Source organism: Podarcis filfolensis (assembly GCF_964270895.1).
Source record: "Podarcis filfolensis genome assembly, chromosome: 2".
Classification (NCBI taxonomy): Eukaryota; Metazoa; Chordata; class Lepidosauria; order Squamata; family Lacertidae; genus Podarcis; species Podarcis filfolensis.
The window spans coordinates 51,272,344-51,293,584 of NC_139605.1; the positions used below are offsets into that span (position 1 = coordinate 51,272,344).

Genomic DNA, 21,241 nt, shown 5'->3' on the forward strand with positions numbered 1-21,241 from the left:
CTTACAAAACGCTCAGTGTGAGCTTTTGAGAAGACAGCTGTTTTATTCAGAGGTTTCTCTTACTTGAAGGATTATGGATAGAAAGTGTTGGGCTCAGCATTTTCAGCCCAAGGCCTTAATAGGGCTTAGAGGTAGAATTGGCTCAGAAGCTGTATTTTTAAATGATCTTTTGCTGCCTTATTATGTTTCAGGAAGGGCAACCCCCCCCAAACTTGAAGTTGATAATTTTATAGGTTAATACGCTGGGGGTCTTGCTCTAGAGTGAGACATGGTAGAGTAACCCTGTATAGATCACTGTAATGTGCATTACATGGGGCCACATTGAAGATGACCCAGAAGCTGCACCCAGCCCAGAATGCTGCTTCCTGATAGTTGTTTGGAGCAGTGAGAGAGGTTCATATCACGCTGATCCTCAAAGCACTGCGCTTGTTGTCTATGAGCTACCTGTCTCAACTCAAGTGGTCAGAACATGTGTGCAAAGTTCTAAGTGGTCTGGGAACTAAGTTCTTTACGAAACACCTTTTTCAACGCCTGCCGGCTACATGCTATGATCAGCAGGTCCCATTGGCTAAGGGGGCAAAGAGCAGTGACACTGGACAAGGCGTTTCTGTGGCAGAACCCCATGTATGAAACTCCCAGGCAGAATTAGGCCCCTGCCCCAGCTTTGGCCATTTTTAGATAGAAGACCAAAACATTTATTTGGTCAGACCTTTGTTGCACCGCGGAATTTAACGGCTCCTATTTTAAACCTGGCTGTGAAAGTTGCAGTTTTTAAATATTTTAAGTTTCACCCCTCTTTGTTTTACTTTTATGCTTTAAGCCTCCCTGAGAAAGAGTGGAGTGTAAATTTAATTTCGTAAATTTGCCTGTCTTGTAGAAGAGTGACAAAGAGGTCTTTTTAAAAGCCTGATTGGTATATCCTGCAACTACATTCTCCAAGGCAAACCCCTGCATGTACAGTGTGGAGATCTTGAAAGAAGAGTCCCTCTGGACCAGTTGTAAAATTTGTAGATGCCTTCAGCATGAAGCAAGCGATGGAAATAGGCATGCCTGTATTGTTTGGGATGCTGGAAACAAAATGCTCAGCTTGTGCCCTAGATGAGGATGAAGCAGAGTAGAGGTGTGAGATGGAGATGCAAATATCAATGCACATGAGTGACAAAAACTACCCACCCCCGAAATGCGCTATTAAGTTTCTGCATCAGCCGTGGCAATGGGTATAGAATAGGCTCTTTTTACTTACTGAAAATACACACCAAATGTTTAAAAACTACAGGGTGGCGTTTTGATGATGATGATTGAGTTGTGCGGATGCTGTGAAAAACATCTGCATGAGCAGCACCCCAATCTGAAAGCAACTTGAGGTTGATAAATAAAAGGGATACAGCCTCTGCCTCTCCCCTCCTTGAACCTCACTCACTTTTCTCTCACAGGGCAGAGGTACATTCAGGGCAGGACTTTGGAGTGGAAGCTGCCTTGTACCAAGCCCGGCCATTGCTCCATTTAGCTCAGTATTGTCCACACAGACTGGCAGGCTTTTAGACTGAGTTGTCTCCCAGCCCTATCTAGCAAGTATTGGGTAGAGTCTTGTATGGTTTCTGTATAGCTCCATGAAGGAGGAGGGCTAGATATATTCGATTTTGGGGCTAGGATTAATGTGGCATGTGTGCATCCATCTCCTGTAGGCCTCAATATGTCTAGTCCTGCAGTGTTTGGCCTCAAAAGAAGGGTCCATATGGTGGTGGTGATCTGAAAGGGTATTGCTCCCTTCAACATATAGGAATCTGCACCCTATCCCTTTGTGATTCAGTGCTTATGGATTCTTCCTGTGAATGTAACACAAATGGTACTATGTCATTGCATACTGCTACTATCTGAACAGTAATTACCCTAATATTTGGTGATACTGCAAGAATTGCTTGGATCCTAGTCTGTCACTCCTTTGGGGATATTCTAGTCACTCTAGCTTTATATCAGCTCATAGGAATATCTAAGGGCTGCTCCATACTTTATGGAGTAAATGTGTGTGTGCATTGCATTGCATTTCTTTATGGTATACTGTATATATGATGGATGATCACACTGGTCTTCCATGACTGCTTTTTTTTTTTTGGGTAAGCATTCGTCCTGATTTGTTTGCACAGTTTGTGGGGAGATTGTACCATGTCAGCTATTTACTGAGCATTCATTCTGATTTATTTGCCGGGGACATAATATAATGTTGCATGAAGCAATTGTTATCCCATATTTTCTGATGCATTTCCCCCCATCACATTCCCTATCACAAAAGACTGATTTTTTGGGTGGGGTGCAAGTAACATGTGTGTTGCGCAAAAGCACCAAATCAGTTCTAATTGTGCAACCTGAATTTCCACGACGGAATCCCATCCGAAAATAGCAACAGTCTGGAAATGACCCCTGCGCCTGCAAACACTCAACCAGTAATGTGTGAAGCAGAAAAACATCAACTAGAAGAGTTTAGTGTCTTTATGATGGTAAACAGGAGCTGTTCCTTGTGGCTTCTGGCCCAAGGCTTCAGTATGCTCAATGGGGGCTTTGGGGGAAGGGTACACAGTATGTCCTGCTTGTTTCTTCAGCTGGATAAAATATAGCCCTCTCCTCATGCTTCCAAGCCTCTGCCAAGTAATCTGGGTGCTTTGATGGAGAGCTGCGCTGAGCCCTGGGAGCCGAAGTGCTGTCAATGGATCAGGCACTAATAAGAGGCGTGGGCTGATGATCCCTTCCATTGGCAGATATTGTCACTCATGCCATCTGCTCCCTTTTCAAGCTGCCAGTTGCTCATACGATCCGTATCATCTTTGCTCTCCTCGTCCTCTGAGAACCCAGCAACAGCCAGAGCTGGGATTTCCCATCTAGCTTGCTGCGTTTACCATCCTTTGCCCTAATTTTCAAGGGGTGGGAGAAGTCGTTCGAAAGGGCAACTAAGCGTCAAAACGAAAGCCAAATCAGGCCACTTTTTCATTTGTGCAGCACAATCCTAAGCATGCTTACCCAGAAGTAGATCTCAGTGGGCTCAATCGGATTTACTCCTTAGTCAGTAAGTATGTTTAGGATTGTAGCCTTAGGCTTGGGATTTTGGACGGAGTCAGATAACTCACAGGTGATTTCGGTTCAGGATTTTTTATTTGTGATATTTACAGAGGCATGGACTGTGAACTTCATAGGGTGGAGGTCTTGGGGTTGCCATGTATCCCTTAAAAAAAAAAGACTGTTTATTTATTACCATTCCCCCAAAATTCAATAGCAGTGCTTTCATAGTTTTCTCTAATGTCCTTTTTGAAATTTTATCCAACCTGCATCCCTTGAGAGATAAGGCAGGACACCTCAGGTTCCTTCTCCTCCTGTGAAACACCCATCCGTTCCACCTCAAAAATTCAGTCCTACTGCTTTATAGCAGAAATCTGAAAGGGGCTGTAAAATGCCTACAGTAATCTACAGAGTGGACTTTGCCGTAACAGGATTCCCTGGCAGGGCAAAAATAACTACTAGGATTGTATGAGCAATAGATCCAGATTCCAAATGGACTCCCACTGCTGTTACACCATTGACTTCGCTGTAGAAACTTCCAAACTAAGCCAGTTCTGAACGAGTCCCTGTGGTCACTAACAAAGGATCAGGGTATAAGTGGGATTAAATGCTTAAGGAGGTTGTGTTTCAATCACATGCAGGGGGTTATATTGATCACCTGCTCTGGAAAAATTAAGGGAGGAATTTTCTCCTCAAAACATGTTGCTGTGGTAGATCAGGCGAGAGGCCGTGGCTGTGGCGGCATGCCAGTGTGTGGCATAGGTAGTAGCTGATTTGTTGTTCCCAGGGAATAAGAAATATATATTTCAATGCTGATTTATTTGTACAGTCCTCATTCCACAGTAATTACTATAAATGCTTGCTTCAGGTCAAGGGCTGAAACCTCTCTACCAGGAGAATGCTAATGCTGGCAGAATTTATTTATTTTTAGTAATATTTGGTTAGGACAAAAGGGGGAGACAATGTTATTTGGCAGCAGTTGTTTATGGCACCATTTTGGCAAAGGGTGTGCCCCACTGCCCATTGGCTTGTAGGTAAAAAAAAGAGTATTGAAAACAGTCTATTAATGAATGTATTAGAAAACCAATCTCAGTGGAAGAATTAGCAAAATGGAACTAATTTGTGAACTTAGGGGCAGGGAAATAAGGGCAGAAATAAGCTTTGAAATCTAGGTTGGTTGTTCAAGGAGCACTTAGATTTGAAAGGGACATGTGCATAAAATGCAGGGAGAGGCAAACCACCAAGGATGAATGTCCAGATCTTGTAGGGAGAGGTGTGTCAGAAGGGCTAAAGCTCAGAATGAGTGTAGGCTTGAAAGATGTTGAAAATAACAAAGGGGATGATGGTTATTTCTATGTTAAGAGCAAGAGCAAGAGGAAGAAGAGGGAAATGGTAGATCTACTGCATGGAGAAGATGGAGATATGTTAGTGGGTAACAAAGGAGAATGAACTGATTAACTCTTCCTTTGCCCCAGCCCTCTCTTCTCCCACAAGCGATACTCTGCTCAACCTTGCAAAGATAGACCAAATGAGAGAGAGAGGGAAGTTGCAGCCCAAGATAAGTGAAGAGGCAATAAACGAATTCAAATCTTCAGCACCAGATTAATTGCTTCCTAATGTTTATTTGTTTTCATTTTAGTTAAAATCAGTTAGACATGGCCTGCCACTAGAATGATCACACAAGACAGGTTTAAAAAAACAAAACATCATAGCAACAGGTGGGGTACCCCAGGGTTCTGTCACGGGTCCAGTGTTGTTAAACATCTTTACAAATAACATGGACAAAGGATTAGAGGGAATACACATCCATTTTGTAGATGACATGAAGCTAGGAGCGGTAGCTAATCCCTTAGAAATAAAAACAGGATTCAGGTTGACTGGGTCAAAACAAGATGAATTTCAACAGAGATAAATGTAACATTCTGCATTCCAGTTGGAAAAACCAAATGCACATGGAATGGGTGGCACGTGACTTGTTTGTTGAATCTATATCACACCCTTCCTTGCTAAGGAGGCCAGGGCAGCAAATAGATACACAATTTAAAAACAAAAACAAAGCAAAAACTTTCTGAAACAGATTAAAACACTCTTAAAACAATTAGAATTAAAAACATCTAGAAGCAGTTGCAGTTGAAAACATTTTAAAAGCAATTACAGTTTAAAACCATACTTCCATCCAATGATCTTGAGGTAGCCAGAACTAGACAGAAGCACGTGTAAAAAAAGATGATTGTTGGGGTTTTAGTTGGCCACAAGTCAAAACAGGAGTTGGCAGTGCAATGTAGCCGCTAAAAAGCTAATGCAATTCTATCAACAGAAATGTAGTGTTTGGCTCCACAAGAACTAATGGCGCCATTACTTTTTGCTTTGGTCAGCTTTGATGTGAGATAATGTTCTGGGCTGCACAGCATATTGACAAACTGGAATGTGTTCAGAGACAATGGCAACAAAGATGGTGAGAATCTGGAGACCAAGTCCTATGGGGAAAGGCTGAAGGCACTGGGTATGTTTAGCCTGAAGATGAAAACATTTAAGAGAAAATATGATAGCTGTCTTCAAATACTTGAAAGGCTGTTGCACGGATGATGGAGCAAATTTGTTTTCTGTTACTCCAGACGGTAGGATGTGAACTAACAAGTACAAATGATCAGAAAAGAAGTTTTGCCTTAAAAAGAGTAATTACTTCCTGGTGCTAAAAGCTGTTTGGCAATGGCAGAAATTATATTGGAAGGTGGTGGACTTTCTTTCATTAGAGGTTTCTAAGCCGGTTGGGTGGCCACATATCAAGGATGCTCCAGCAGTAGATTTCTGCATTGTCAGGGAATAGGCTAGATGATATCTGAGGCACCGCCCAACTTTATTATTCTTGGAGAACCATAGCATAGATGCACCATTTCCTATTTTAATCCAGGAGCTTTCTAATCTCACTATTCATTCTGCTCTGAAATGTAATTTTCAGGTAACAAAAGTGCCATGCAGTATACAGCTTGGTATTTGTCATGAGATGTAAGAATAACCCAGGGCAAAATGAGTTAAATCTTAAACCATAAAAAGGTTTATCTTAGGGAAAACAGCAGAACATAATTTCAGATTTATAAAGCTACCTTTGCAAAATTCCCGAATAAAGCCCAACACTACGCATGTGCATTCAGAAGTAAGTCCCATTAAATTCAATGGTACTTATGCCCAATTTGCAACTTTAGCTGAAGACAGTACATGTTAGAAATCAAGGCCAAAATGCTGAAAGTTATGAGAAATCTTAACATGTTTCCAGTATGTTTGGAGATACATTTGCTCTTCTCAGTCAGAGCACAAAACAAGAACGATTTCTATCCGTATCTCTACTTCCTACCATATTGCTGCCCTTCAGCAAACATAGATTTGAATATATCTATCTCATCCAGTCTGAATGAGTCTAAAGCTTGGTCTGAAGCTCAACATCAAAAAAACGAAGATCATGGCCACTGGGCCCATCACCTCCTGGCAAATAGAAGGGGAAGAAATGGAGGCAGTGAGAGATTTTACTTTCTTGGGTTGCATGATCACTGCAGATGGTGACAGCAGTCACGAAATTAAAAGACACCTGCTTCTTGGGAGAAAAGCAATGACAAACCTAGACAGCATCATAAAAAGCAGAGACATCACCTTGCCGACAAAGGTCCGTATAGTTAAAGCTATGGCTTTCCCAGGAGTGATGTATGGAAGTGAGAGCTGGACCATAAAGAAGGCTGATCACCGAAGAATTGATGCTTTTGAATTATGGTGCTGGAGGAGACTCTTGAGAGTCCCATGGACTGCAAGAAGATCAAACCTATCCATTCTTAAGGAAATCAGTCCTGAGTGCTCACTGGAAGGACAGATCATGAAGCTGAGGCTCCAATACTTTGGCCACCTCATGAGAAGAGAAGACTCCCTGGAAAAGACCCTGATGTTGGGAAAGATTGAGGGCACAAGGAGAAGGGGATGACAGAGGACGAGATGGTTGGACAGTGTTCTCGAAGCTACTAAAATGTGTTTAACCAAATTACGGGAGGCAGTGGAAGACAGGAGTGCCTGGTGTGCTCTGGTCCATGGGGTCACGAAGAGTCGGACACGACCAAACGACTAAACAACAACAAATCTCACCCAGAGTTCTGGTTCAGGTTCAGGTTCAGGAAGTATCATCAAAAATTAGGTGTTTGTGAGCCAATAACAAATATTTTGATGATCATAATTGAAATTATCAAAATGCTTTTGATTAGCTCAAAACCGACAATTTTTTAATGATAGTATCTATACAAAAAACAAACCTCTCTTCCTGTATATAAAACTGTATATAAAACTCCTGTATATAAAACAGGAGTGATGCAATGATGACATAATTTCACATAAATATCCCTAGCTGGGAGACAGGAAGTAGGTTTGGGACTGGAGGAAGACACAAGTTTCCCATAATATTCAGTTGACCTGAAAATACCTGAGAAGTATAATGATTAAAAGGGTGGGTTTGAATTATTCCTCAACACATCAGAGTGTCACATTTGTCTCACTTGACCTTTAGCACTAGGAGGCCTGACTTTTAAAAAAGTTATCAATTGACCAAATGTCCTGAATAAACAGGACAACGTATTTTTTTCCTTCCATGATTTTTTTTAAAAAATGAATGCTTATTTCAGTACTAACGAGGCAACGATGTATATGCTATGCGTGTAAACTGGAGTTTGTGGCAAAATGTAATGGCTTTTGCTATTGCATGAATGCCTATGGTTTTGTTTCTTTCCTTTTCTGTATGATTTCCAAGGAATAGCTGAGGTTCAGAATAAAAGTCCTTTCATAAATATTGGTTTGCAATATTTGGGACTTCCCCACTTTTTGCTTTGTATTAAAGCGGCAAAGCCAAGCCCTGTGTGTCTAGGACCAATCTTAGGCTGTGTATGTAGTCCTGTTTACTCTGCATCCAGTGCACCCCCACAGCTGGTTTGCAAAGAGGTATGCACACAGTGTTAGCCACAAAATCCATGTGCATCCTAGCATTTTTTAAATTGAATACAGTGGTACCTCAGGTTACATATGCTTCAGGTTACATACGCTTCAGGTTACAGACTCTGCTAACCCAGAAATAGTGCTTCAGGTTAAGAACCTTGCTTCAGGATGAGAACAGAAATCGTGCTCTGGCGGCGCAGCAGCAGCAGGAGGCCCCATTAGCTAAAGTGGTGCTTCAGGTTAAGAACAGTTTCAGGTTAAGAATGGACCTCCGGAACGAATTAAGTACTTAACCCGAGGTACCACTGTACAGTGTTTTGATATGTTTTCCCCTGGTAATATGTTTGTTGTGCACACAGCCTAATACCCACAACCAATAATTACTACATAATTGAAGTCTGTGGTACTCTCTCTCTCTCTCTCTCTCTCTCTCTCTCTCTCTCTCTCTTTCTCTCTCTCTCTCTCTCTCTCTCTCTCTCTCTCTCTCACACACACACACACACACACACACACACACACACACGGTCTTCTGTTCTCTGCCTCAGAGGGGTCTTTTTCTGGAGCCTTTGTCTGACAGGAAAGAGGAGCCCTCCAAGCCCAGCAAATGAAAGCAGAGGCCTGATGGCTTCTCTTCTGTTGTCTCGCCTGCCATAACTTGTTGTTGTCCCAAACAAAGCCCCAGGTTTTCCTGGCACTCAGTCTCTCAGGCAAGAATAAAAGGCGCTGGAGTCTAAATAAGCCCCCTGAGGACTCTTTGATAGGGACAGTTGCCGCCTGGGACAGCTGAGAAAGATCAGAAAGGGGGGTGGGTGTCCAGTGTCTGCATTTACACAGCTGTCGCCTTCTCGCCTCATCACTGGGTTAACTAGCATTTTCAGCCTGTTTTCCTTATGGATTTTCAGAAGGGACCTAAGACCATTTTGGCTTGGGTTATTGAAGAAACAAAAGGGGAGGGGGGCAGCCCATGCCCTCCGCTGCTGCTGCTGCTTCTGTGTCTCCTCGCTTCCCTCAGAAGAGGGTGATTAGGGACTCTGGTTGGGGGAGGGGAAGCACATGGGCTGGCACATCACTGTGTGGGTTTGCATTCCACAGATGCCTCCGATGATGCGCCTGACGCAGAGAGCCACACACATTATTAGCAGGAAGGTTGGGTTTGAGGCAGCATGGTGGAGGTTGCGCAGAGGGCAATGCTAGACCAAACATAGATCCAACAGGCAAATCAACACAGGCAGAGCACGGAGAGGAGTCTCTTGGAAAGGTCTTGTTTCCAAGATGAGGAAAGAAGCAGAAAGCTCAGGTTGATTAATCTTAAGCAAAGTGAATTATTATTGTTTCTGAGGACTGCCAAGGATGGGGCAGAGCTGCTCTTAGGAATCGTAGAACTGCAGTCAGAGAAAAGCGAGGGGCAATGGCCTGAGGGGAAGTAAGGCACAGAAGCAAAGGAAGTTCAGCAGCAGCACCTACCTATGTTCTCCTTTTTCTGCTCAACTAAGACCGACCCTCTTTGTATATGGAGATTGGGGGGACACACAAAAAGAAACTTGGTCTCGTTTGGCCCTTAACTACAAGGTTTTTAAAATATGTTGGTCCCATCAAATTATGGTATCCCCATAACTTAGGCTTCCTTGCTGAGGAGTTTTGGAAACTTTCAGTTGAGATTTTGTGGTGGGACGTATCTCACATGGGAGCATTGCTGTTTCCGGTGCATGTGGCAGCAGGCACCCTCACATGCCTCCTCTTGAATATACATTGCATCATCAGATGGTTTGACGACACGCAAATGCAAAGAACATATAATCTGTTCACTTCAAAATTCATTTGAAAGCACGTTCTGTGAGACGTGGATAGATGTTCCCCATCCTTCCTAGTGCTTATAAAGACTAGAATGATTCTTTGATCTGGATGGTACTCCAGGAACATGAGAGCCCTGATGTCTTCACTGAAACAGTCAATCAATACTGGCTGCTCCCTGGGTATTGAGCATTAACTTGTTATTGTTGCCAGTGTGATGGAGGTGAGAGTGTCTTGCCTGCTGAACTTCCTAGCTTGCAATAATGGCTCCAGAGGACGTTTCTGTCCAACAGTTTTAATACTGAGTAAGTGAGCTTGGAATGCTTGCCCCTTTCCTACGTTTGAAGGATAGACAAGGCTCCATTGCTGGGGCTGCAGTTTGTTCTCCTATCTCTGAATCCACTTGACAGCCTGAATGAGGCTGCTCCACAAAGAAAGGGAGCGAAGGCCTTTGACAGCTGCTGTGCTCACTTCTGCTCCACCAGAAGCAAAAGGGTAAAAGGTGACGTCTGTACAAAGGTTTGCTGTGCGACCACTGAGCAAAGTGACAGATTCATGGCACAAAAAGCAGACATGGGAAACCTGTCATCAATACACTTTGGGCACATCCAAACTGGCAGTTTTTCACACAACTGCTGAAAATTGTATGAGCTTGTACAGTCTGCATCCCGTTCCTTTTCCCTGCATGCTACTTCTTGAGTCCCCCCCCCCCAGCACCCGCCATCGCTGCCACAGAAATGCTTATTAAAGGGACAGAATTTTCAGTGTGCTTTTTTATTGTGTGTGGAGCAGCTCTGCTCCTCATCTTTCCTCATCAAAGCGTTTTTTAAAATATCTTAAATGACAGCGAATATACATTATTGTACTCATGCACCTACTGAATTATGTGTGTTGAGCTCTTTTAGCCAAAACCAAATCTACTTAGAAGCAACTTCATGATCCGTTCTCAATTTTCCTTGTCGCAAAAACTAAATTTTCCAGCAAGCTGCAATAACTTATTATTATATGCACACATATTTATAATTCAGCAATTTCTTATTAAGTAAAAATAAAACAAAAACTATATCCAAACCCACTCCGGCATTTTAAGTGCACCTCTTAATGGTTAGCTTTTTCCTCACCACATGCTCTGTTCATCATTTGCTGCTCTGATGCAGATTCTTTATCTTCACGAGGCATGGCTGATTGCAATCTGGGCTACGACCTTCTGTGTGGTGGTGCCCATTCTGCCAAATAGTTTGGCAGGCAAAGTGCACCAGGCCCCTTCACTGCTTGGTTTCAGGCAAGTGGTAAGGATGTTGCTGTTTAAAAAACTCCTTCAGCTGATTATTTTTCTGCCTGGTGCTTGGCTGTGTCCGAATTAGTACCATGACTTTTGTGATGTTAATGGCTGGGTTCAGAAAAAGTGATTGTTTTATATCTGAAATATTGTTTTTGGTATTTGGATTTGTTAGCTGCCTTGAATTCCTTGGAAAGTAGGTGGAATGCAAGTTTTTAAAATAAAAATGAAACAAAAAAGTTATTGTCTAGCTTCCTCAAATATGAAAAGACCCAAACCAAAATAGAATGAATGGGATGTAGTTACAGTGTGTTGTAGAGCCTGTTCAGACTTTTTTTTGGGGGGGGGGTACATTTGTGATAATTTGTGTTCATGATGCTTTTGGTGCAGTGACACATGACCCTGCTTTCAATACCGTGGAAAAAGCTTTGAGGTTGTAATATTGCTTCATTTCCAGTCAATGCATATCCTGCAATCTTCTGCTGATATCCTGAAACTTTTATTTAATGCCTGGTTTATTTTTAAATGCTCTGGTTTATTTTCGTCCTTCATTTGTTGCGCTATAGCCTCTCAGGCCAGCATAATGTGGTAACATTGGGGAAGCACTGAAGAACAAACTACAGTCATACCTTATGTTTGCTTCAGGTTGAGCGTTTTCAGGTTGCGTCCTGTGGCGACCCAGAAGTACTGGAAAGCGTTACTTCCGGGTTTCACCACTTGCGCATGCACAGATGTGCAAAATGACGTCATGCGCAGAAGCAGCAAATCGCAACCTGTTCACAACAGAGGTACCACTGTAAAGCAGAATAAATCCACCCACTAATGCAGTATTATTGTCTCAATAACATGTTGCAGAAGAAACCCGCAATAAAACACTAATCTGCAGGGGCCCATAGCACAGTGGAGAGAATGTTGGACTAGGACCAAGGAGAGAGACCTGGGGAAAATACTAGGACTGGTTGGTTGGTTGTGGCAGATTGAGTTTTGCTGTGCCCTAAAGGAAAAAGTGAAACAAACTGTGACAAGAGTGATGGTCTGGCTGTACCTTTAATAGCAGGTGAGATATAGAATCAGAAGCTTTGATGAATATTTCAGACTTTGCCTGATACTTGCCCAGTACAGTAGTATCTGAATTCCAAATTGTGCTTTCATCCAGCATGTGGCATGTCTCTAAATGCCTGCGCTGGATCATTTGAGTGCCCTCCTTTACATGCCTCACCTTGGCAGTGAGGATGTGTGTGCAGGCTTTTATTTATATTTATTGCCTAGCCCAGAATTAGTTAGGATTACAGTAAATTGCTGGCAGTAGATTGTTCTGATAAAAAGAGCTGTGCATCTACAGAAGGCCTCGCATTCTGTAATGAACGTGTTGATTTTAATTTTAAAGTATTATCTTTCTTGAATAAAGTATTATCTTCCTTTTGAGAGGCTTCGTGAACGAGCCAGCTGAACGTGTAAAATGCGTTAACTGTGTCATAATTCCCCTTCTGTGTCAGTTGCGATTTCTAACCCTCTCAAGTGAACTGAAGTTACCTTGCAAGCTGAAGTGGGCCTGAGTCCACGAAAGCTTATGACATAATACAGTTGCCTTCAAGGTGCCGTAAGACTAATTGCATTTTTTGCTGCAACAGGCTAACATGGCTTCCACTCTGTGTTGCAAGATAAAACACAGGAGGAGGAACACCTCTGGTCCACATCGTTTGCAGAAAGTTAATAATCTTGCTCCTATTTTATAGCTGTAGTTCTTGGATTCACAAAAAAGCCTATAATGGAGCAACTAGTCTAAACATTGAGAGGGGACTCTGCAGAAAACCCAGGAATTAAAGCCAGATGATCCAAAGAATCTCTGAGGCAGCTACATTAATTCAAAGATTCTCCCTTTACAAAGAAATAGATATCAAAATAGGGTTGGGGGTGTTGCTAGATCCTTAAAATTCCATGGTGCAAATTTGCACATGCTAATTTATAGATATAGTTGTGCATTTAGGCATTTTTTTAGAGGGAGAGCCACCCTGTAAGCAAAGTAAATAAAACCAAACTTTTTAAAAGTTAATAACAACAGGGGGAAGGGGCTGAAGATCCTCAGCCCAGTCCAAAAGTCTTGAGGACTGCGACAAGTGATGGTGGAAGAGAGGTTGAGAGTATTTGGGTAAAAATTGTAGGAGAGGGAAACAACAGCAACTTTTCTGTGCGAGTCTTCTATAGACCACAAAGCCATACTGAAGACATGGCTGATGCCTTTCTAGAACAGATTACCAAACATTCAGAAAAGAGAGATATAGTAGGGAAATTGCAGTCAAACATAACTACGCATAAGTGCTAGTTACCGCACAAAGGGTTAAGAAAGTAGAGCTGGATTCCTAGACTCTGCTATGTCCCCCCTTCTCCGATGAGAAAGTGAAGCCTTCTTTTCCTGTTCCCACTCGTTCCACTCCATGTAACTGACAAAGGAAAATGTTTCTAAGCAAGCTCTAAGCTTAGAGCACATGTTTGAAGCTATATTTCTGTGTTTACTACCCAAAAGTATTCTGCCTATGTTCTCCTTGCTGCTGCTTGGATAAATGCATGAATCTGACCTTTGGAATGTTTTGTAAGTAAAGTGTTTTAAACTTACTTAACAGGGTGTGGTCTGTTCATTGTAAGAAAGGTGGAAAGAGAGCAGCACTGTTTGCAAGTGGACTAGATGGGATAAAAGGGTCTATCAACCTATATTCTTAGGACTATACTACTGCTTGACTTTTGTGTAAGTTCTACTACTGGGGACTCTCTCTTGCTGGCGGGTGAGTTTAGCCCTGTGTTTTGAATCCAGGCACCCAGCCTATTATTTTGCTATTTATCCCACACATGTGGGTCACAGGGATTCATATTCCACCCCTCACCCGCCCACCCCATATATATGGTATCTATGATATTCAAGAATTTCGCTCACTTGAACAGCAGCCAGCCATGCAATACACTGGAGGTGAGGGAGGGATTACACAGCTGGTCATTTCCATCACATATCTGAACAAAATGGAGATCAAGTGTCCAGCAGGACATGGTACTGTGGCTCTCACCCAGGGATCCCCACTTCATACCATCCAAGATCTCTGCAAATAGACTATCGAAATAAACTTGTCGAGAGGCAGGATATTCTTAAATGTCACCTACCTTTTTGCCCAGATTGCATATGTATATCATCGTTGTATGTTCTCCTTTTGGAGGGAGTTTGGGATATAAATCTGATTAATAAATCATAATGTTTGACTGAGTTTCTCTGAAGGGTTTTCAGTGAATTGCATCTGGAAAGGCTGCTGTGTTTCCTTATGTGATGCTTCTCTTCATCGTTGTAATCATTATCCTCCAGGGCGCCCTGACTCTGAGACAAGAAGCATCAAAGGACGTTGCATGAAACTCAACCACTGCTTCCTCATCACTGCAGCCCTGCCAACTCGCTGGGCTGATTTACAAGCAAGGTTCCTTCTGAGGCTCTTTTATTTCTCTCTCTGTGTCTACAGATTTGGCGCCTTCCGCTCCTGCTAGACCCTGGGTGTTGGTTTCCTTAGGAGCAGACCCATGCATTCCTACATCATGGCATCACCAGATAGGATGAGTGGCTCAGATAATGGACTAGACGAAGCAGAACTCAGCATCACTCTCACCCTTCGAATGCTTATGCATGGGAAGGTAAGTAAACAGAGACTCCCATATTAGGTTGTGATCCTGATTTCGTTAGGGTCCATAGCAGACCTCTCATTGGATCAGATTTGCTGTTTGCCTTGGTGGGGAACATTGGCTATGATGCAAACCTAAGTCCCCAAACTCAGTGAGCCACTACCCTACTTCTAAATCAGGAGGGCGTCTTGAAATACTAGTCACATACACACCATATATTTAATGTACACAATTCTTCCTTCAATTTAGTTAAGGGTGCTGGGAGTTGTAGTTCTTTTATAGGTAAACTACAGTTCCCAGGATTCTTTGGGGGAAGCCATGTGCTTTAAATGTATTGTGTGGATGTGATTCTTTCCTACACACAATACCTTTTCTGTGTGGGGAATCTCGAGCTGGAATTACAAAATAGACTCAGCAGAAGATGTTGCCAAGGTGTCTGGATTAACATGTAAATTCACCATAACATTTTTTTATTTGTAAAGGCTCCAATAAGGAAGGTCGTGAGATTGCCAATGTCTGGGAAGAGAGATATCCCTCTCATTTAAGCTGTCAAATCCTGAATGACCCATGTTTTCCATTGGGGGGGGGGGGGAGAAGAAAAGTGCTGCCTTCTCATTTTCTGGCAGAAAGTATACAGACATTGCCAAACTCCTGCTGATTTGTAAATCTCCCTTAATTCAACCTCTCATGTCTTTTGTGTTTCTGCAGGAAGTTGGCAGTATCATAGGCAAGGTAAGATTGATGTAGGCTCTTGTGTGTGGCGGCTGTTTCTTTGTTGCATCTGTGAAGCTGCGGAAGTCTGACGAACTTTTTTGTCATTAATCCAACAGAAAGGAGAGACTGTGAAGAGGATACGGGAACAAGTAAGTGTGGAAGTAATTCCATTCTAGATTGGAATTGGCTGCCGGTCAAACATGGAATGATGTAGAATGCCTATACGATTCTGGACATTTTGTCTGGAAAAAGGTTTTTTTGTGAGGAAAGTGGGTATCCTGAATGAGAATTGAGAAGAGTATGCGGAGAAATGTGAAGAGGCGCAAGGCAGGGGAGCAGCCTGCACAAGCCTTGTTTGTCAGCATTTCTTTAAAATTCAAATGAAGTTTAAAGTTACATGATTATTCTACAGAGGGGAAATACCATAGCTCAATGGTAGATAACTTTTTGTGGATGCAGAAAACCCCAGGTTCAGTTCCTGGGGTTCTCCAGGGAGGACTGTGATTTGGAAAAGGCTTTTTTCCTCTGAAACCCTGGAGAGGGAGCCACTGCGAACTATTGTCAACAATAGAGCTAGATAGATTTGTTATCTGGCAAAGGTGAGATGCAAATCAATGACTTGAGATGCAGAGAGATTCCCCCCCCCCCCCCGTATTTCAAGTCACATTTTTACATTGCTGTACACACCAGAGAGGGGGCAGGGATGTCTTCGCCAGGTGCAAATTACCTGATTTGTTTCTCTGTGCTTTTAATCCCCTGAACACCTATTCAGTGAAGTATCTGTGCATGTGCAACAGCTATCTCAATGGTCATGTGTGCACAGCTTCCTATGTTCCCTAGAGAGACAAGTATCTCTCTCTCTCTCTCTCTCTCTCCCTCCCTCTCTCTCTCTCTTAGCTGCGTGTCTGTAATATGAAGCCCATCTTACAGGATTCTTATATCAACAAAGCATTCTAAGCACTTGGTAGCAATGTTAAATTATTATTAATGACATTACTCATGGTTTGCTTTCTTAGAGTACAGCCAGGATCACAATTTCAGAGGGATCGTGTCCAGAACGGATCACCACTATCACAGGATCCACTGATGCAGTTTTTAGAGCTGTTTCCATGATTGCTTTCAAGCTGGAAGAGGTAAGGTGGTCACTCAGTTCTGCCTCCACACAGCGGAGTCTCCTCCTCACAGAGTTTCATTGCCTTGTACAGATGAAACTGGAGGATGCTGTAGCAAAAGAAATATGTTTTTTCTCCACATATCAGTTTAAAACACACACAGAGAAACAAAAAGGCATTGGCACAGCAATCACATCCTAGATAGCAGGAGAAAGCAACCCACTTTCTATAAGGGAGCCTAGTTTCTTATGGTCTGGGAGATATAGTGTTTCTGTGATCCAGTTGATAAACTTAATACACACCCAAGAAAGAAGACAATTGGACAATCTGATTTGGAGAAAAATTGGTTTTACTGCTTGTGTATGGGGCAACAAGATGCATGAGAATGTTCAACCACATACCTCATTGAAAGATTATGACTAAACATGGAAAGGGTTCTAATATATTTATCTTTGCATGTAGGAGTTATCTTTTTAATGATACTGGCATGTAGAGTCCAGGAGTTGGGGGCGGGGAGTTAAATCATGCTCCCAATCATGACCCAGGTTAGGAGATCAGGCCATTTTATGCCTGGAAATCAGTGTGGAATGTTATAGGCTGGTTGTTCCAGGGTTTCTAAAATCTGAATATCATCATATGGATCCTATGAATGCTGGGGAAAAGAACCAGACCATCTGAGTGTCACAACAGCAGTGGCGTATCTGGAATGGTCTTATGCACACTACTACCAAAAAGGTGATTCTGAAGGAACCCATTGAATCTTGAACCTCATCCCGTTGGTTTTGTTTCAGGATCTGGGAACAGGAGCTGCCAATGGAGGAACTGTCTCCAGGCCACCTGTCACACTGAGGCTGGTCATTCCAGCCAGCCAATGTGGCTCACTCATTGGCAAAGCAGGAGCCAAAATAAAGGAGATCCGAGAGGTAAAAGCTTTGGAAATCAGTTATCTGAGTTCTTCTCCTATTGCTTCATTCATTTCCATTCCATGGACAAGAACACCTGTTTTTTCTACGTTTGTTTTCTGTACCTGAACCATTTTTCTTCCTAGTTTTCATACTTGCTACTCATCCTAAGCTACCTGAGCGAACTTTTTATAAAACTCGGGGCTGCCATTCCCTTGCATTAACTCCCTAGAGCTTCCCCTTCCCACCCCATGCAGCTACTAAGCTCACTTTTCACCTTCCCAACCCCATTTCTGGGCTTCTCTCATCTGTTCTGCAGCTCCACTTTACACCTGTTTGCACCTCCACCCCCATGTCCATGCCTCCCCCTCCTTTTGTGCAACCCCCCCTTGCACACAAACCACCCCCATGGGAACCCCCTGCTTCTTCCTCCACCCACACATTGCAAATATGAAGCACCCTTTTTACCTTCTGCCCAGTTCTGAAGCCACCATCTCTGCCTATTCTGCAGTCTTGCATGCTCATGCTTTCCTCTTCAATCCCATTTCCTTGCCTCCTTCTCACCTTTACTCCTTTCCCCCCTCCACCTGCCTCCTTACTTTTCTCAATTCTTTCTTGCACATAGATCATCCCCCTGAATTTCCATGCCTTATGCCAGGGGTCCTGCAACACACCTGTCATGATGCCCATGGCGCGGCCCAGACTCACCGCTGGCCAGCTGGCCCCTCCATCGATGGCCACACCAGGTTTACCTCAGCCGCGGGTGGCAAGATTTCAGATTGGCTGCAGGAACTTCCTGCAGCCAATCTGAAGCTACACCAGCGTCGCCGCCTGCCCAGAAGCCATGCCAGCGTCGTGGAAGTCAGTCCCCACATGGCGAGGCATCCGCAGTGCGCGGGGAGTGACCAAGCGGGCAGCAGGGTCCGCAGGCCAGATTTATGAGCCTGGGGGCCGCATCCGGCCCCCTGGGCCATAGTTTGCTGGCCCTTACCTTATGCGTTCTCCTATTGTGCAGCCGCTTTTGCACACACACAACATTATCACCTTCATCCCCCTTTTCCTACTTCCTACTTACAAATCTCCCTTCCCCACAGACCTCCCACATTTTCATGCCTTTTCCTCTCTCCTGTTCTGCAATCTCCTATCAGCATGCAGTGTGTGTTCAAAGCTGATATATGTTACTGCATCTTTAAGAGCAAAGCTGTCATTTGGCTTGCTCAGTTAGGGAGAATTTAATGGATGGATGGGGTGTGTGTGTGTGTATGTGGTTGGTTGGTTGTTAATAACATATTGTCAGGACTCTTAATGAGTGTGTGGTGGAGGGTTGGAGACTGACCCAGGGGAGACTGATTAATGGGGTTTGGTGCCCCTCGTGAGGCACAAATGAAAGAGGAAAAAATCTAAAACTGCCATTTTTTCCCTTTCACTGACTGTCCTTTCTCACTGTACTCAAACAGCGGCAGAAATTTGAGTAAAGCAGAGATGGAGGGTCACAGAAACGAAAACTGGTTTTAAAAAACAGCAGAGGTTTAAGGAAAGCAGGGATAGAGAGACATTGAGGAGTTGTTTTTTAAAAAAAAACAGTTTCAGTAAGGAGAAATAGAAGAGGTGGTTTAAAAATTTAATAAATAAGAAATAATAGTAATAAACAAAATTTTGAGCTAAACTACAAACATTTCTTTGAGAGGGTCTCATGCATTCTTTTAATTGCATGTGGATTAATCTCTGCTTAGGAAATCATACCATTAGAAGAAGACTCTGAAATACTTCCCTTCTAGTGATCCATGTGCTGTTTCTGACCTGGCTGTTCTCTGGGTGGGCAGGGTTCATCAGAATGCCCAGAAAGACTGAGAATTTGCTTTTGGCCCCTAATGCAGACCACAGGAGCACAAGTCCAAGTGGCTGGAGACCTCCTCCCCAACTCCACCGAGAGGGCTGTGACAGTCTCTGGAGTACCAGATGCCATCATCCAATGCGTGCGACAGATTTGCGCTGTCATCTTGGAGGTATGGGTTATTTTCCTTCCACCTCATCAGGCAAGGACAACATTCTTCAATGTGTGACCCTCACTTCCATCGTGTAGAAGTGGTACCGCTAGGCTGGGTATCTACATCTCCAAATTAGACTGTCCTACATTTCCTTCCAAACATGCATGGAGAATTGTTAGAAAATGCCACCCCGCTGGTGATAATACGTATAAGCTGGCTGCATCCCTTCCCAGCTGGTTTTGCTGTACCTTTCTTTCCACGAATCTGATGCTTCTGTATCTTGGGTCCCTGCTTCCTTTTCCTTTTCCTGCACTTCTCTTTCAGCTGGAGCCCATCACTGTGGCTTTGTTCAGAGACACTCACCAGGGTTATCAGCCATATCTAGCGTAAGGAACAGTACTGCCTTTGTGACATCGGCTGCCATTGCACCAATCAGCACTCTCAGCTATCATTGCCCCCTTTGTTAGGACATAGTTGAGAATGGGGATTGGTGCTATGGGTGCTGATGTCACAAACATAAGTCACATTGGCTTAAAGCAGAAGAAATCAGTGATATTCCCTTTTGATTTTCTCAACCCTCCAGAGCAAATTTGGGGAGGGGTGCATATGGTGTGGGGGGGGAGTTCCCTTTTGCTAGTGTAAATCCTTAACAGCTGGATATTGCCCAATATAATTCATTTATATCATTGTAAATCTGACCAAAGAAGCAGCAGCAGGGGTGTATACCTGCAGGCAGTTCCCCTCGTCAATATCCTCCTACCTATCTGCCTTTCTACTCTAAGGGGAAAATGTACCGGATCCCTGTATCTTTTCCCCTGTAAGGAGAAGAACAGCTGGGTGGGTGTTTTGATCACAAAAATGTGTCCATGGGGAAAGGGTTAAACATACTTTCCCTACCATTCTACTTTTGAATCAGAAAGAAAGAAAGAAAGAAAGAAAGAAAGAAAGAAAGAGGAAGGAAGGAAGGAAGGAAGGAAGGAAGGAAGGAAGGAAGGAGGTGGGACATAGGAAGCTACCTTGCACCAAGTCTGAACTTTGCTCCATCTAGCTCTGTTGTCTTCACTGGCTGCCAGCAACTCTCCAGCACTTCAGATTGGGATCTTTCCTGGCCCTGCCTGGAGATGCCTGGAGAATCAAACTTGGGACCTTCTACATGCAGAACAGATGCTCTGCCACTTAGCTATAGTCCTTTCCTTTAGTGGCTGCGCACATGTCAGATCTAGTTTGGCCCATAGTGAACACTGTTTGCAGAGCTGAAGATGAATTCTGTCTTAGATGTTTCATGGTAGCTTCAGTCCGCATGAATGGCACCTGCAATAAATCTTGACAGCCCTGTCAAAAGTTAGTTCCATCAGTGGAATATATATCACCCTTTCCTTGTTGCCAGTGTCAAGAAGTCACACATTACTCCTTAACACAATGCATGTGAAATCACAGAATCAGATAATATCCTCTGAAAATCTCCAGCAAAGGGAGGGTGCACCATCCCTCGAGGTCACTGGTTCCATGGCAGAATTGCTGTTATCAGGGCCAGATTTTGGTAATATGGTGTCCTGAGCAAGGACAAAATTTGGCACTCCCCCCTCCCCCAATATTTCCTATTTTCACAATTATTCATTTTGGTACAGTTGCTTTTTAATAGATCTTCTTAGTAGGTACCTGTATAAATATAGGTATTAGTAGTAGCAGTAGTAGTAGTAGTAGTAGTAGTAGTAGTAGTAGTATTTTGTTCCCCCTTGGCTCAGCGCCCTATGCTGGGGAACCACCCACACCAACTTAAATCTGGTGCTG

General features: G+C 43.3%; 1 protein-coding gene and 1 long non-coding RNA gene across 4 annotated transcripts in view; one reads left to right on the forward strand and one right to left on the reverse strand.

Annotated features, from left to right (window-relative positions):
* The window catches only part of PCBP4 (poly(rC) binding protein 4), a 40,932-nt gene that overhangs the window by 5,697 nt on the left and 13,994 nt on the right, over positions 1-21,241 (forward strand). For both annotated transcript variants that reach the window (XM_083603503.1, XM_083603502.1), the window contains exons 2-7: positions 14,578-14,746; positions 15,443-15,466; positions 15,565-15,597; positions 16,465-16,581; positions 17,352-17,483; positions 19,340-19,468. In XM_083603503.1, the coding sequence (XP_083459629.1) occupies positions 14,636-14,746; positions 15,443-15,466; positions 15,565-15,597; positions 16,465-16,581; positions 17,352-17,483; positions 19,340-19,468 (546 nt within the window). In that variant the 5' untranslated portion in view covers positions 14,578-14,635. The remainder of the gene's footprint in view (positions 1-14,577; positions 14,747-15,442; positions 15,467-15,564; positions 15,598-16,464; positions 16,582-17,351; positions 17,484-19,339; positions 19,469-21,241) is intronic.
* On the reverse strand, positions 3,126-19,961 carry LOC310757861. Of its 2 annotated transcripts, none has more exons than XR_014545506.1 (4): positions 19,699-19,961; positions 16,446-16,659; positions 14,231-14,274; positions 3,126-3,214 (listed from the first exon to the last, which is right to left on the reverse strand). It is a non-coding gene; the product is annotated as an uncharacterized lncRNA (long non-coding RNA). The 2 variants fall into 2 exon arrangements; XR_014545507.1 differs by lacking the exon at positions 3,126-3,214 and adding an exon at positions 7,389-7,504 and having other exon boundaries at positions 19,699-19,960.